General features: G+C 33.6%; 3 protein-coding genes across 4 annotated transcripts; all 3 read left to right on the forward strand.

Moving 5' to 3' along the window:
• Window positions 1–6,461: 6,461 nt before the first annotated feature.
• Window positions 6,462–8,323, forward strand: LOC111499383 (protein MARD1-like). 2 transcript variants are annotated; one of them, XM_023150976.1, is made up of 3 exons: window positions 6,465–7,017; window positions 7,096–7,924; window positions 8,011–8,323. In XM_023150976.1, the coding sequence occupies exons 2-3, from the start codon at window positions 7,125–7,127 to the stop codon at window positions 8,081–8,083; spliced, it is 873 nt and encodes a 290-aa protein (XP_023006744.1). In that variant the 5' UTR covers window positions 6,465–7,017; window positions 7,096–7,124; the 3' UTR covers window positions 8,084–8,323. The 2 variants fall into 2 exon arrangements, with proteins under 2 accessions (XP_023006742.1, XP_023006744.1); XM_023150974.1 differs by having other exon boundaries at window positions 6,462–7,924.
• Window positions 8,324–9,222: 899 nt separating this feature from the next.
• LOC111499111 (folate-biopterin transporter 1, chloroplastic-like) lies at window positions 9,223–13,573 on the forward strand. The gene is made up of 9 exons (XM_023150588.1): window positions 9,223–9,673; window positions 9,889–10,118; window positions 10,868–10,932; window positions 11,019–11,181; window positions 11,396–11,544; window positions 11,652–11,906; window positions 11,987–12,155; window positions 12,264–12,356; window positions 12,843–13,573. The coding sequence occupies exons 1-9, from the start codon at window positions 9,601–9,603 to the stop codon at window positions 13,140–13,142; spliced, it is 1,497 nt and encodes a 498-aa protein (XP_023006356.1). The 5' UTR covers window positions 9,223–9,600; the 3' UTR covers window positions 13,143–13,573.
• Window positions 13,574–14,272: 699 nt separating this feature from the next.
• On the forward strand, window positions 14,273–15,350 carry LOC111499177. The gene has a single exon (XM_023150687.1). It carries the CDS (start codon window positions 14,783–14,785, stop codon window positions 15,272–15,274), a length of 492 nt encoding a protein of 163 aa, XP_023006455.1. The 5' UTR covers window positions 14,273–14,782; the 3' UTR covers window positions 15,275–15,350.
• The last annotated feature ends 468 nt before the right edge of the window (window positions 15,351–15,818 follow it).

A 15,818-nucleotide genomic window follows, 5' to 3' on the forward strand; every position in this document is an offset into this window, starting at 1 on the left:
AATCTCATCCATGACAACCAAGATAAGATTGAAACGATAAAATTATAAATCTTAATAATACTGTTATTGTTACGAAGTTCTAATTAATCGGTTTATATATCAAATCATTAAATTAAAATCATTTTATCTCATTCTAACATAAATTTGACCGTCGTCTCATCGACCCAAAACATCCGTTAACGATAACGACAACGAGGTTGAAACTCTTAAAGGTATGGAAAATTACAATTTTAACCCTAATTATTCTTGGGAAATAAGTGATAATAAAAATAAAAAGGAAAATAAGGAAAAAAAAAAAAGGCATGATGGGCCATGGGTTTGGGCCTTTGTGAACTCTGGTTAATCAAGCACATATTGACTTTTGCACTTGTTTTTGTCCTTTTAGTGGGCCCCAGTTGCCATTTGTCAAAGCACACACACAATCTTAATAAAAATTAAATTTAAACTATATATTAAAAAACGACAAATTAATAAAAATATTTTTAAACTTTAAAAAACAAAATTATCGTTAATTTTAGATGAAAATATTAATGTTTTAAAAATATTTTTGAACTTTAAAAGATTTGATTAATGTATTTCAATTTATTTAAAAAATAAATAAATATATATATATATATATATATATATATATATATATATATATATATATATATATATATGTATATTGTTAATATTATATTTTAAAAAATATCCCACATTAAAAAATTAAAAAGTTTATTTATTTTAGAGTTTTTTTCAGTAAAATTTTTAAAAGTTTATTTTTGAAACTCGAAATAAAATTTTAAAAATATATTTTTATTAATTTAACCTTAAAAAAAATATTATTAGACTATCCTTTATTTAAAAAGACACTTCAATAACAATTAAAATAATAAGAACCTTTAAAAATTAAAACAAAAATTTGGATGAATAAATTTAGTTAAAATTCTAAATAATTTTTACGGTAAAAAAAAAACAGTTTTATAAGTAATAAAGTTTAGATATATTTTATTATTATAATTGAGTAACCACGAATAATAAAACAATCTGACGTGGATGCAATCAAGTCCCCGCTGGTCAATGCGGGTCCCAGTTGTGGGGTCCATTAGTTGAAAGTATAGCGGTGATTTGATTAAATTAAGGGGTCCCCACGAAAATGACGTCCCTTGTGCCCCTTACGTGGAGGACCCACCAATGAAAATTACTTTTTTTTTCTTTTTTTCTTTTATATAAAAAAAAAAAAATTATCTTTCCCTTTCCCTCAACAATTAAAGTTTTTTCTACCAACTCATTTTCCTGGTAATTTTTTTTACTAATATATTTTTACAATATTAAATTATTTAATTACTCAAATCACTTTCCTATTATATTTATCTAATTAAAATTTATAATTATTTTCAAAAATACGAATTTTTTGTATTGGAAAAATTTTGGTACGTTATGGACTAAAGCGGATAATATCTGTTAGCCATACAGAGTAACTTTATTCAAAGAAAAGTTAAAACTTTAATTTACTTTTCTACAAATTTGTCCAAAAATTGATGATTTGTATGAATAAAAACAAAAAAGTAAATTAAAATTTTCTATGAATAAAAACAAAAAATAATTTGAGGAAGACTAAAATATGAATATTTTACTATATGTTATAAAAATACAAACCTTTAGTAACGTTACGTGTAACATTTTCTAATAAAGCATAGAATAAAATGAAAAAGTTAATAAAATTGCTTTTAAAAATAATCAAAATTTCAATCATTATTTATCTACCATATAACCATAGCTGCTACATTTATCTCTTTTTTGAAAAAATATGTTTTTTAGATTTATTTAATTTAGATTGGTTACCTATATTTAAATCATATCATTGACGGATATAAGATGAAGCGTTACGTCAACTTTATATATATTAAGCTTAAAGTTTAATATATTTTATTAATTTTGCTTTTCCTAGGTCATCACCTCGTAGATTAAAGTTTTAAATATGATTCTATATGCTTTTACGCCTACCTTGAAACATTAGTGTTGATGTATTGTTCAAATATCTTTACTCTTTTTTGTGGTCGTGAGAGAAAAAAGTGTTTTTTTTTTTATATTTTTGTTTTAGTCGATACTCTACCCTCTATTTTTTCTTGTCGGTTGTTCTTTTTTAATTATTTTTAAAAAAATCATATTTATCTTTAATAAATGTTACGCCAATATAATATAAATAAAATTAAAATTTCAAACATTTACCAGTTATAATTATCATTATCATTAATTTCAGTTACAAATATTAAATATTCTTGATTTTTTTAAGACTAGGGTTAAGTTGGAATGTTAATTCGCAAACGGAATAGCATTTTTAATTTTTAAAAAATTAACCCAACTGAAACTTATAAACAAAAAAAAAAAAAAAAAAAATCCAATCCAACCCAACCCAACCCAACCTTCATCACATACACCTGATAAGAACTAGATAGATACATAATGCAATGTAATATCGGAGAAGAGAATTTAGGCTTAATGTGATCGAGTTCCCGACCTATGAGCTGCAACAAATTGAAAAAAAGAACTATAATGATTTTTGTTTAAAACATTTAAGAAGGATATAAATCCTCAAATACTAGTAAGCGAGGCTTATAAATGTCCCGTCTAAATCTACTTATGGTCGAGAGTATTTAAACCATTATATATATATATTTTTTTTTTTGCTCTAAAATTAAAATAAATATTTATTTAAAAAAGAAAAAAAAGGAATAACTATGGATAATTATAACCATTAGCTTGTTATGACGTCCCACGTTCAATCACAATGAGAACAAATCACCATTTACAAGGGTGTGAAAACCTTCTCCGAGTATACGCGTTTTAAAGCCTTGAGGAGAAGCTTGAAAGGGAAAGCCCAAAGAAGACAATATCTGCTAGTGCTGGATCTGAGCCGTTACAAATAGTATCAGAGTCAGAACGAGACAATGTGTTAGCCTTCTCGCTAGGTCCCAAAGGGGTGGATTTGAGGGTGGTCTCACATCGATTGAAGGAAGGAAAAAGTGCCAATGAGGACGCTAGACCTCGAAATGGGGTGGATTGTGATGTTCCACATTAGTTGGTTCCAATTAGTTGGAGAAGAGAACAAATCACCACTATTTACAAAATTGTGAAAACCTTTCCTAACAGACATCAATGTCACCATCATCATAAATAGATCTTTGAAGATATAAGTAATATATATATATAGATCAAAAGGCTAAAAAGTAATGCTAAGAATTTTTTTCTTTTAATAAAATAAAATAAAATCTATCAAAATGGTAAATTAGAGATAATTCTTTTTAATATAAAAGATACCTTTAATTATAAATTCAATTTCTAAATTTTTATATTTGTGTTTAATAAATCGTTTAAGCTATAAAATATGTTAAATTAGTCTCTACCATTTTTTATTTAATATTTAGCATTTTTAAAAATTTAATAAATTTATTCATATAAAAAATATTTTTGTGTCTATTATACTTTTGATTTTTTTAATGTTAAATAGGTAAAAAAAAAAAAAACCTCTTAAATATAAAATAAAAAATTAATAATTTAATAGATAATTTCTAAAGTTCAATTATCCATTAAATATAAAATTCAAAAACTTGTCATAAATGATTTTTTTTAATAATATGGTCCATTTAATAATTGGGTTGTTTCCAATTATGTATGCTTCAAAATAAGTTTATTTTTGGAAAAAAAAATTAAAATCATAAACAAATAATTAAAAGTTAATCTAATTAATTTCAAAGATAAGATATAGACACATGAAACAAGTCCAACATTTATTAATTATTGTATAGTTTAATTAACTAAAAATAAATATATAATAAGAAGCTTTCAATGGATTCAAAGAAAATAAATAAATAATAATAATATAGCCAAAGTCAATGACTTTATTACTGGGGTATTTATATTCACATTATTAATAAAATAATTAAAATAAATATTGATGATAATAAAAATAGTTAAATAATACATAAAGTGACATCACGCTTGAACTCAAATATTGTATTGTATCAAGTACAGAAGGAATACCATCACATTTCTAGATTTTTTTTAAATAATAAATTACTAGTATTATTAATTTTTTATTTGTTAATTTTTGTTATGATGCTTCAAAATGCAAGTCATTGAAAATACAATGTGTATAATTAAAATAAATTCTAAAACTTTATTATATTGGTGAATTTTTCAACGTATATGATTTATTAGATAAATTATGCTAATTAAATAAATTAAAAAATAAATAAATTTAGTCCAGACAAGTAGGTAGGTAGATTAGGTAAATTATTATGGATAGTTATCTAACTAGATTTCTCGTGCATGTCATGTCAACATTTTTAAGAGAAAAATACTTAAAGTTAATTAATTAGAAGAGATAAATATTTTCATTAAAAAATTAAAAAAAATTATAAATTAATTTTTTTTCATAAAGATTCAGTTAATAAACGTACTTAACCCATTTAGAGGATGAGACCATCTTTTTTATTTTATTAATTTTAATATGTAAAAATTCAATAAAAATAAAAAAAAAATATTTTATTTTATTTTTCGTTTTTTGGGAATTGAAAAATTGAAAAATAAAAAAGAAAAAGAAAAAAATGGGAATTAAATATTATAAAAGCGTGGCGTGTGATTGGTTGAGTTATGATGAAACATTATTGGGACTCTCAGGCTCATCAACTACTCATCTTTTTCGAAGGGGCCCATTCCATTCCATATTCTTCACTCAATTCAAAATCCCCATAATACCCCTACGTTGACTCGAGTTTTGAATATATTGTCAGGGTAATTAAGTCATTTTAAAAGGTAGATAATGGCATAAATTTCAGAATAATAATATAATCAGAGAAATTAAATAACCGTGGGTGAGACCACGACGGAACATTAGAATAAACGTGGGACCGAACCGGACAAAGAATCCGGCTCTTTTAACTAGAGTTAAGTGGGGCCCATTCCTTTTATTTAATTTAATTTAATTTAATTAATTTATTTATTTTTCCGAGCTTTATGGCCATGGTCCCACGAGCCGGTCCGTGAACTTTCCACCCGGTTCTTTAACTGTTGTTCTACGGGCCCCACACCAACCCCCTTACTTTTAGCCGCTTACACTCCCAGCTGAGCCGGCAAAGCTAAGCCGACAACTAAATTATTTATAAATACTTTTAATTAATCAAGAACAATTTTAAATTATTATATTATATTTGAGCTAACATGTTAAATTTATTACTAATGTCGCTGAGCCTATATTTAAGGTGCATGGACATTGGAATATAAATAATTTTAATTATTAGATGTCGTTTATAGATTGGTCGATTTATAGTTAAATAAATAATTTCATTTGACTTCTCAATCATATATCTATGTTATATCTAATATCATAGAAATAGTCAGTAGCTATGATAATTAATAAATAGCTACGACATAGTATCGTATAAGTAACAACCATACTAAATAATTCATTTACTTTAATTAATTTTTTCAATAAAAAGCTATTACATAGTATCTAAACTTAGGAACATAATTTAAAATATATTTGTACTGTGATATATGTGAGTGAAGACAAAATATATTAGAAGAAATTGCGTATTTTGATGACAATTCCGTTATTTTATTTTTTTTAATTGACACGTCAGCTAAAAATAATAACCAATTTACAAAAAGAAAAAAAAAAGTTTAAAGGAACACTTATTATATAAGTTTTTTTTTTCTTTTTTTTTTTTGGAGGAAAATTGGTAAAAGTAAACACCTTTTTTGTCGGTAAAAACATTGTTTTTACGGCTCTTTAAAATTTTACCAATTCTGGCATTTTTAAGTGTTTATATATATATATATATATATATATATATATTTTTTTTTTTTTTTTTTGCCACAATCAGCCACTTTAGTGGTTTAAGATGGTTCTTTTTGTACATCGTTCCGTATTTAACTCTCATATAATTTGTTGCTTATATAGTCGTAAGTCTCATTGTTGTAAAACGTGTCTACTTTTTAAAGGGTTTAGCCTTATTCCAATTAATGTCTTGCACCTTCTGATAACTGACTATAATACCATTTGAAATAACTCGAACCTATAGCTAGTAGATATTATCCGTTTTGATTTATTATGTATTGTCATCAAACTTCACAATTTTGAAATGCTGTGTAGTAAAAAGTTTTTACACCCTACACGATCTCAAAAATTAAAAAATTTATTAAAAGTTTAAAAACTATTAAAATAAAAAATGAAACACTTTTTTTAATTTTAAAATAATGGAGTCAAAACAAAATATTTTACCTATTTAACTTATTTTGAAATATTGTAATTTAATTTCAGTGTATATTTTAATAAGATTTATTAGAGAATAAATAAATAAATAAAATTAAAAGTGAGTGTGGTAGTGGGTCAGGTAAGTGGCTGACGGTCTCCTCAGCCGGAAGGGCGTGGCCGAGTGGGAGTTTATATATTCCCTTTCTTCAGCCAATTCTGATCAATAATCTTCTTCTTCTTCTTCTTCTTCTTCCTCCTCCTCCTCCGCCGTGTTCTTCCTCCTCCTCCGCTCGACCCACTACCAGTAGGAAACTGCCCAGAAATAATAAACAAAACGCAACCCATAATGGAGAAACTCAAAAACTGATCATTATTCTGCGCCGTTGTTCTTGAATTTTCATGGTTTCTGGTTTTACGAGCTTCATTTTTTTTTTGTTTGTTTCCTTTATGTTAGCGGCTTGAACCCTTTTCAGAGATTGTCAGAACAAAAGCCGAAATAGAAAACAAAAAAAGATGAATTAGAAAGCAAAAGCAGAAAGAAACACAAATCTAAATTTCTCTGTTTTTTTCCTCTGTTCTTGTCGTCCTGTTCCTGCACGTCTGCTTTCCTTTTAATCAGCCTTTTGGAGCGCTAAACCCGGGGGATGGATGGATGGATGAATTAACGAAGCTTTGATTCTCTGTTTCTCTCCTTTTTTATTCACTTTTCACTAATGGAAGTCACCCAAAATCTGTCCATGGTAGTTTCCGATCATCTTCACCAGTTCTTGTCTTTTCCGGTGAGTCCCAAGTTTGAATTCCTTAAATGGGTAGCTGTTTTTTTTTTTTTCTTACTGGGTTTCGTGTTGTGATTCCAGGGGAATTAGATCTTGAAGTTGAATTAGCAATGGGCGGTGGCGGTGACGGTGGCGGTGGCGGTGGCTGTTTACCTTCTCCGATGAGTAATAACAGGAAATTGAGTTCGTCTTTCTTTGGTTCTCCGAGATTGTTTAGAAGTTCTTCTTCAAAGGGATTTTCCGAAACAGAGGCTATAATGAGTCCAACTTCAATTCTCGAACCATTTTTGGGTCTGAGAAGTTCGTTTTGGTCGGAATCAAGTTCGCCCAGAACGCCATTAACAGAGTCCAAACGGCCGTGGGATTCGAAAGGGATCGGTCTCGGCATTGTCGATGCTCTAACGGAGGAGAATTCCGATCAGAAACCCACAAAATCTGACACCAGAATGGTTCTGTTGGGATCTCAATTAAAGATTCAAATTCCTCCTCTACCGCAGTTCGTTTCTCCGACCGACGAGTCTCCATTATCGCCGGCGGAATTCGGGATCAAGACGAGGAATCCTCATCTGGGTTCCTTATCCCCTGTTTCATCTCTGTCTCCAGCGAAGAAATCGTCGAGCTCCGGCCATGAAACTCCAACTTCGCCTCTGGTTTTCACCGGCTGTCTCTCCGCCGACGAAATCGAACAATCAGAGGACTACACTTGCGTGATCTCTCACGGCCCAAATCCTCGAACCACTCACATATTCGGCGATTGCGTAATTGAAAGCGGCGCCGGCGTATATTCACCGGCGAGAAAAGAAAATGGGTATTTCAGAGATCGAACGAGCTTTTCCTCTGAAAATTTCCTCAGTTTTTGTTACAATTGCAAAAAGAAACTCGAAGAAGGCAAAGATATTTACATTTACAGGTCCGAATCTGAAAATTCATGAACTTATCTTCTTCTTCTTCTTCTTCCATTTCCATTTCCAATTCTCATCGGTTCTGTTTTTACAGAGGCGATAAGGCGTTTTGCAGCCATGAATGTCGATATCAAGAGATGATGCTGGAGGAAGAAGGAGGGGATTGAACGAACAAACGCCATGGAAACTGCTCGAATCTGATGATCATTAAAACAATGGTGGGATTTGATTTGATTTTCTTGGATTTTCCCGGAAAATGATTCCTTGTGCTCTGTTTTCTTGTTCTTTCTGGCTACACTCACGGACCCAAAGGCCGGATGATGTACAATTGGAATTTTGTTTTAGGTTTAATTACAGAATTTTATTTTCTAATAATTTCAAAATTTTTACCTTTTTTACTGTGGCAATTATGTGTGTTTAATCTCTCTTTTTAATCCACTTTTAATTATGCACTTTTTTAATAATATTATACCCTATACCGTCGGAACTTAAGAGTACTAAGTTGGATGACTACATACTCGTGTGCACCTTATTTTTATTTTAATTTCTCTCGAGTTTTTACAAATTGTAATCGTCCTATTTGTATGCTCATGTTCATAGCGTTTTTTTTTCCAATGTGTCTACGTGGGCCTCACTAGTCGTTCTAAGCTTTGGGTGCATCCACAGTCACCTGGATTACACCATCCCGTATGTCTTAAATGATATATATATATATATATATATATATATATATATATAATATTAGGTTCAATAACGGTTAGATCCCACATTGGTTGGAGAGGAGAACGAAACATTCATTTATAAGGGTGTGGAAATCTCTCAATAGTAAACGTGTTTTAAAACTGTGAAGGTGACGACGATATGTAATAGTCCAAAGTGGACAATATCTCCTAATAGTGAATTTGGTATCTTACAAATGGTATCAGAGGCAAACAACGGGCGGTGTACTAGCAAGGACACTAGACTCTCAAGGGGGTGGATGGTTAGATCCCAACTCGAGAGCATGAAACATTTCTTATAAGGGTCCGAAACCTATTTTTACTATAGGCAATGAGTCAAAATGAACAATATTTCTTATAAGAGTAGCGTAGAAAAAATGTAAATGTTGGAGAGTTGTTATAAGGTGGAATATTAAAAAAAAAATGTAAAAAGAAAAATATTTAAATTAATAAATACATAATTTATACTTTTAAAATAAGTTAAAATGCAAATAATTCATATTATATTTACATTCGTAGTATTTTGTCGTTTTTTTTTTTTATGTTTCGTTGATTTTTTACAATATAAATGAAAATATCGATTCATCAAGAACTTATGAACATGTAGAAATATGGATGAAAATATGTCGATCAAAATTCAACGGAATCCCGGTAAAAAAGAAAACATTTACAGAAATTTCGAGTAGCTAAGCGGGTCAAGATCCAAGATCCATAAAACATCTGCGAGCCAAATCCAAGGAGTAGCGTTGCGTTCGTCGTTTGACTGGAAGCTGGAGATAATTTTCACGAACAGAGCGAGCAGAAATCGGAAGGGGCAATAAACTTCAGAAAAAGGGTGTTTGGATTTGGATTTGGATTTGGATGGTGATTTTGACATTATAATCGTACAGTTTCGTCTTCATTCCCGATCCCTTGCTCCACTGGATCCCCAAGAACGGATGCGACGGGACCTACTTTGAAACTTCATGTCGCAACCCGTTTCGATTCCAACTACCGGATCCGAATTGGACGACCCCACCCTTCCCTGCTCCAACAATGGTAAATTCATCAATCAATCAAACACACTTCCCCGAGGAATTTTCATTCTGTTTCAAATTATTGATTCGATGAACTACTGCTATTTGAGTCTGGATTTGGTTGGCGTTGAATTGCGGAAATATATATATATGTAAAACCCCTTTTGAGGCTTTTTTGACTGCTTAATTGTTGAATGGCATTAGATTACTAAGGTTGGTCATATGAACTTGGTCCAGGTGTAGAGGAAGAGGACCCGTTGATCTCACCTGTAGATGGAGAGTTGTCCTCTGATAGTAATAATGGTCATTCTGGATACTGGTTGAGTGGAGTCAAATTCTTTGGTGTAGATTTAACCCCTGATAATGTTGCTGTTGCAATGGTGTATTTTGTTCAAGGAGTTTTAGAACTTGCAAAGCTTGCTGTCAGTTTTTATTTAAAAGATGATTTGCATTTAGATCCTGCTGAGGTATGTAATTTCTTTACATTCATGGTTCTTTTCTGCTAACTGTGGTATTTATTGACCAGAAAATGCAGAACTTCATTGTCTTTGATGTTGCACTTTAACTGAAGTTCATGTAGAGCGTGCACTATTCTTCACATGGCTTAACTTCGCCGTGTGTTTTGCAGTCATTTTAAGAACTTTGCTTGTAATGTGAGATCCTACATCGGTTGGAGAGGGGAACAAAACATTCTTTATAAAGGTGTGGAAATCTCTCCTTAGTAGGCACGTTTTAAAAACCTTGAGCCCGGAGGGAAAGCCCAAAGAAGATAATATCTGCCAGCGGTGGGCTTGGATCTTTATAGTTCATATTAGAGCTAGACATCGGGCGATGTGCCAGCGAGGAGGCTGAGTCTCGAAGGGGGGTGGACACCAAGCGGTGTGCTAGCGAGGACACTGGGCCCCGAAGGGGGGTGGATTGGGTGGTCCCACATCGATTGGAGAAGGGAGCGAGTGCTAGCGAGGACGCTGGGCCCCGAAGGGGGATGGATTGTAAGATCCCACATCGGTTGGAGAGAGGAATGAAACATTCTTTATAAGAGTGTGAAAATCTCTCTTCTAGTAGATTAAAAACCTCAAGAAAAAGTCCAAAAAAGACAATATCTGCTAGCGATGGGCTTGGACTATTACATGTAATTTCTGCATTTCTAAGATATGAATAGTTGGAAGAGCATTGATACAATTCTAATGAATCATGTATGTGTTTGACTAGACAGTCAGCTGTAATTTCTGGTTTCGCTGCATTGCCATGGCTGATCAAACCCCTCTATGGGTTTATTAGGTATAAGTTCCTCTCTCGCACAGTATTCAGGGCTCAACTACTTTCCTCTCTTGTACATTTTCATAATAACTGTTTGGTTATTGCAGTGACTCTGTTCCTCTTTTTGGTTACCGAAGAAGGTCATACTTGATTTTATCAGGGCTTCTTGGTGCATTCTCATGGAGCTTTATGGCCATCCTTGTTAATAGCAAGTATAGTGCTGCTATGTGTATACTTCTCGGGTCTCTTTCTGTGGCGTTTTCTGATGTTGTATGTCTTTACTATTATTCCCTTTTGCTCTATTTTTAAGTTCATTTGCCTTCATGTAAAGCTTTGTTCTTTAGAAAATAATCTTACAAAAGTTCTCTCTGCCGGCCTACATTGCTTTTTTTTTTTTTTTGGCAGAAATTGCATAATGGATTGACCATGGAACGAGTTTCACGCTACCGAAACTCGCTTTTGACTATACTGAACATTAATGTAGGTGGTAGACTCGATGGTCGTAGAGAGGGCTCGTGGTGAATCACCAAGTATGTCCGGTTCTCTCCAGTCGCTATGCTGGGGATCATCTGCTTTTGGTGGTATTGTTAGTTCCTACATTAGTGGCTCCCTGGTGGATTCTTATGGTGTAAGGTAATATATTTATACCGATATTTATATTTTTCATTTGACTGTAGTTTTCTTAGTAGTAAGTTAAGCATTAAACCTTATGAATGTACTCTTCAATTTGGATCTCTCAGGTTTGTATTTGGAGTAACAGCCTTGTTACCTTTGATAACAGCAGCAGTTGCTGTTCTTGTTGAAGAAAAGCGTGTTTATGCCTCATTAAATGAGCCTAATCTTCCTAAAAGTGGCTTGAGTTTTCTTGAAACCTCTAAACAGCACATATTTAATATATGGACTGCTATTAGACAGCCAAATATATATCTTCCCACACTATTCCTTTTTCTGTGGCAGGCAACGCCACAATCAGACTCGGCAATGTTCTTCTTTGTGTAAGTGCAATATCTGAGTTGAACAATCATTTTGTTGGTTTTAAGTACTTGAGATCTGACATCCGTACATATTTTCTCAGCACAAATAAACTCGGATTCACAGCCGAGTTTCTTGGACGAGTTAAGCTGGTTACTTCAGTTGCATCTTTCATTGGTGTAGGGTTGTACAATGGGTTTCTTAAAAATGTTGCTCTGAGGAAAATTTTTCTAATCATGTCAATAGTTGGTTCAGCTCTTGGGATGACACAGGTTCACACAGTTTTCCTCCTCTTTTGTGCTGGTGTTTATTAGAAACAAACAGAAAATTAGTGCCTCATTTTCTTTGTGTCTAAGTTCTTGCTTATGTGTGTGGCATAGGTTTTTCTTATTACTGGATTGAATCGAAAGTTCGGCATAAGCGATGGTTGGTTTACTATTGGGGACTCTTTAATCATCACAGTTCTTGGTCAGGTAGTATGTTTTTTCATAAAGTGCTACACCTCTGTCATTGTTCTTCACTGCAAATTATTCTCAAGGATAGCTACATTCTTTCACTTCATATCTAGTAAGACAGACAAAAAAGGTAAAGTCATAGGGGAAAACTTATGTGAGATCCCACGTTGTTGGAAAGGGGAACGAAACCTTCTTTATAAAGATGTGGAAACCTCTCCCTTGTGGACGCGTTTTAAAACCTTGAGAGGAAACCTGGAAGGAAAAGCCCAAAGAAGACAACATCTATTAGTGGTGGGCTTGGGCTTGGGCGGTTTCAAATGGTAACGGAGCCAGACACCGAGCGGAACGAAGCATTCCTTGTAAGCATGTGGAAACATCTCCTTATTGGACGTGTTTTAAAATCTTGAGGGGAAGTTCGGAAGGGAAAGCCAAAAAGGACAATATCCGGTAGCATGGCTTGTTACAATTCTTCTGAGGAAAGGCTAACTTCAACTTGTTTTTCAGGCTTCTTTCATGCCTGTTCTGGTGCTAGCAGCAAGACTATGTCCAGAGGGAATGGAAGCCACACTTTTTGCAACACTCATGTCAGTATTCAATGGAGGGAACCTTCTTGGAGGTCTGATAGGCGCTGCTTTGACTCAACTCTTTGGTATCACTAAAGATAGATTTAACAATTTAACCACTCTAGTAATCATATGCAATCTGAGCTCATTGCTACCTTTGCCCCTCCTTGGCCTTCTTCCAGAGGAAACTCCTGATCCCACCTCAAAACAGAGCTCAGATGTTGAAATGAAACCAATTTAAGTCTCAAAACAGTTCATAGATTGCCAAACTTTGCCTGCCGACCAGATTGAAATAGACTCTTGTACATATAGACCTTTCCATTTATGCATCAGCAAGGGACCCAAACAACCTCACATGTGGTGGGGGGTCCTGCTGTTTGCCACATACTCTGATTCCTATCCCAACTTCAAGAACCAGAAATTTTCCTTTTTAGTCGTCAAACCAGAAACATGTCAAGTTGCTAAGGCAGCCACCATTGAATGGTACCACTGGACTTTATTGCATGTTCTTGTTCTGCTGCTTTAGATGTTTTTCTGTAAACAGCCTTATTTTGTACTTTTACAACAAAAATTCAGAAACAGATGTTCTGTTTTATGTTTGATAAGTGTGCAATGGTTTTAGATTAGATTGATCGTATTTATATGTAATAGCTACGGATCCACGTTCCGACACATCCAAAGGTTGTTTAATTATCTATCGAGACATTTGAGTGTGTGCTAACTAGAGGATATTTTAAGCTCAATTTTTTTACATAATACTTTGAATGAGCTGATTAAGTCTTCTCGAGAGAGTTTGAGTTGTGAGAACATGGTCATAAGTTTTTTTTCTTTTGAGTACAATATCTAGTGAAATGGGCTTCATTTTGGATTCAAATGGGTTTTTTTTCGGTGAAGAGATACGTGAATTAACTGAAACCATATTCGAATAAGAGCAAGAATTATCTCAAGAATATGATGATTAAGTCAATAGCTATACTAGCAATATGCACTGTGTGCTTAGTGTCACAATCATATTTTTTCAATCATATGGCGTTGTGAGCGATCATGACATGCTTAGGACTATGTCAAAGTTCTCCTTAACAATTAAGTAGCGTAGTTTCATAGTCAAATCAGTATACTAATCAGGGGTGAGTTGATAGTGAGCTATGTGTCGAGATTCCACCCACAAATCTGTTCATGTTAATTGAGCCCAGCCTATCCAAACTTTAAAACTACACTTAGCTATCTCCGCATAAGAAGAAATAGGTAGAGGTCTATTTTTCATTAGCCTTTGTAGTAGCGGACATGCAAAAGAGACTACAAAGTTAGATAAACTCATTTAAAGAGAACAAGCCCAAGAGATAGCCGACTATGATGCTTAGCTTGAAACAATTCTTTCTAATAACCGAAGCTTTCATATATATATATATGGAGCGAGTCCTCCTCTCCCTTTCCCACTCTGCAACACCAAGAATAAACGGAGCTTCCTCCGACGGCCTATAGCCATTTTTTTGTCTTCGTCTTCGTCTTCGTCTTCCTTCCTTTTCTCGCAAACATTCTCTGCAAAAAGAATTCTCCCTTTGGCAACGCCACCTTCTTATTTCTCCGATTCTTTCATTGGCTTCAATTTCACTGTTTACATAATTTGTTTTTGTTTCCGTTTCCGTTTTTGACTCCGATTTTCCCCCAAAAAGTTACGCGGCAGCCGCTACCCCAATAGTTTCAATTCCTTGATGAATCTTCCTTCTCAATCGAACTTCAACGATCTGATCAAGCTTTTGATTCCTTTTTGGAATTGATGTTCCGTACTTCATCAGAGAATCATTGATTTCGCTATATATATATATATATATATATATCTATTAGACAAGAACGGAGGTAGAAGAAGAATCAATCGACGCCATGAAGAAGGTTCATCCAGTCTCGAATAGGCAGAATCCAAATGGTCGTAACTCGCTTTCTCGTGCTCAATCGTTTCTAGGTTTAAACCCTAAGAAACTGCGGCGGTTGCCCCATGTTTTCAGTCGGGTTTTGGAGCTTCCATTTAGATCTGATGCCGATGTTTCGATTCTCGAAAACTCTGATTGCTTCCGATTCGTAGCGGAAACTAATGGAATTAGCGACGAATTTAGGGCGCATACGGTTCAAATCCATCCTGGCGTTATCAAGGTTGTGGTTAGACAAATTGGGGCTCTGGAATCGACGTTAGAGGAACTGGAGATCGACATGTGGAGATTTCGACTGCCGGATACAACTCTGCCAGAGCTTGCAACCGCCGCGTTCGCCAACGGGAAACTCGTGGTGACGGTTCCGAAGAGGGAGGACGCCGGAGAAGGTACGTGGGGGAATAAGAATGGGGGTTTTAAAGGTGGCCATTTAGTTCTTGTACAGTAAACAGAATCCCTGTGTCGCCATTTTCCATTTATTGAGCAACTTAATGAAATCTGTGTTCACTTTTCTTCTGGGTTGAGCTGATTGTTCTGATTTTTTCTCTCTTTCTGAATCAAAATAGCTTGAATTTACATAGAACATGATGATATTACTAAAGAACTTGGCAAACTTTCTTCAACCTTCATTCATTTCACTGTGTTGGGTTCTGATTCATTTCACTGTGTTTGTTTTTGCTGATTAATCAATGTTTGTGGGCTATGGCCATTGCCTTCTCCATTATTGCACAAAAGGCACTCAAAAGTTAGGAATATATGTTCCAATTTAGATTCACTAGCATCAGTTCCCTTAGTGTTTCTTGATGGCCAATTGCCCATTCTTCCACTTTGTTCGGTGAATCTGTCTCTGGACATCATTTCTGGTTCTTCTCCAACCAACCATGCTTGGAGCTGCCACATGACCGACTATACTAAATGGGTCAAAGTGGTCAATATTGATTCGCGTTGGATGGACTTAGACAGACGGTTAAGTGTAGTGATATCTCAAAAGT

This window comes from Cucurbita maxima, unplaced genomic scaffold, assembly GCF_002738345.1.
Source record: "Cucurbita maxima cultivar Rimu unplaced genomic scaffold, Cmax_1.0 Cma_Scf00026, whole genome shotgun sequence".
NCBI lineage: Eukaryota > Viridiplantae > Streptophyta > Magnoliopsida > Cucurbitales > Cucurbitaceae > Cucurbita > Cucurbita maxima.

What these genes read in the sequence shown, in the direction of transcription:
- LOC111499383 (XM_023150974.1), top strand. Translation starts at nt 7,044, where the DNA reads ATGGGTAGCTGTTTTTTTTTTTTTCTTACTGGGTTTCGTGTTGTGATT. An exon ending in AAAGATATTTACATTTACAG is followed by an intron (nt 7,925 to 8,010) that starts GTCCGAATCTGA and finishes CTGTTTTTACAG; the next exon opens with AGGCGATAAGGCGTTTTGCA.
- LOC111499111 (XM_023150588.1), top strand. Translation starts at nt 9,601, where the DNA reads ATGTCGCAACCCGTTTCGATTCCAACTACCGGATCCGAATTGGACGAC. An exon ending in CCCCTCTATGGGTTTATTAG is followed by an intron (nt 10,933 to 11,018) that starts GTATAAGTTCCT and finishes TGGTTATTGCAG; the next exon opens with TGACTCTGTTCCTCTTTTTG. An exon ending in CTGTGGCGTTTTCTGATGTT is followed by an intron (nt 11,182 to 11,395) that starts GTATGTCTTTAC and finishes ACATTAATGTAG; the next exon opens with GTGGTAGACTCGATGGTCGT.
- LOC111499177 (XM_023150687.1), top strand. Translation starts at nt 14,783, where the DNA reads ATGAAGAAGGTTCATCCAGTCTCGAATAGGCAGAATCCAAATGGTCGT.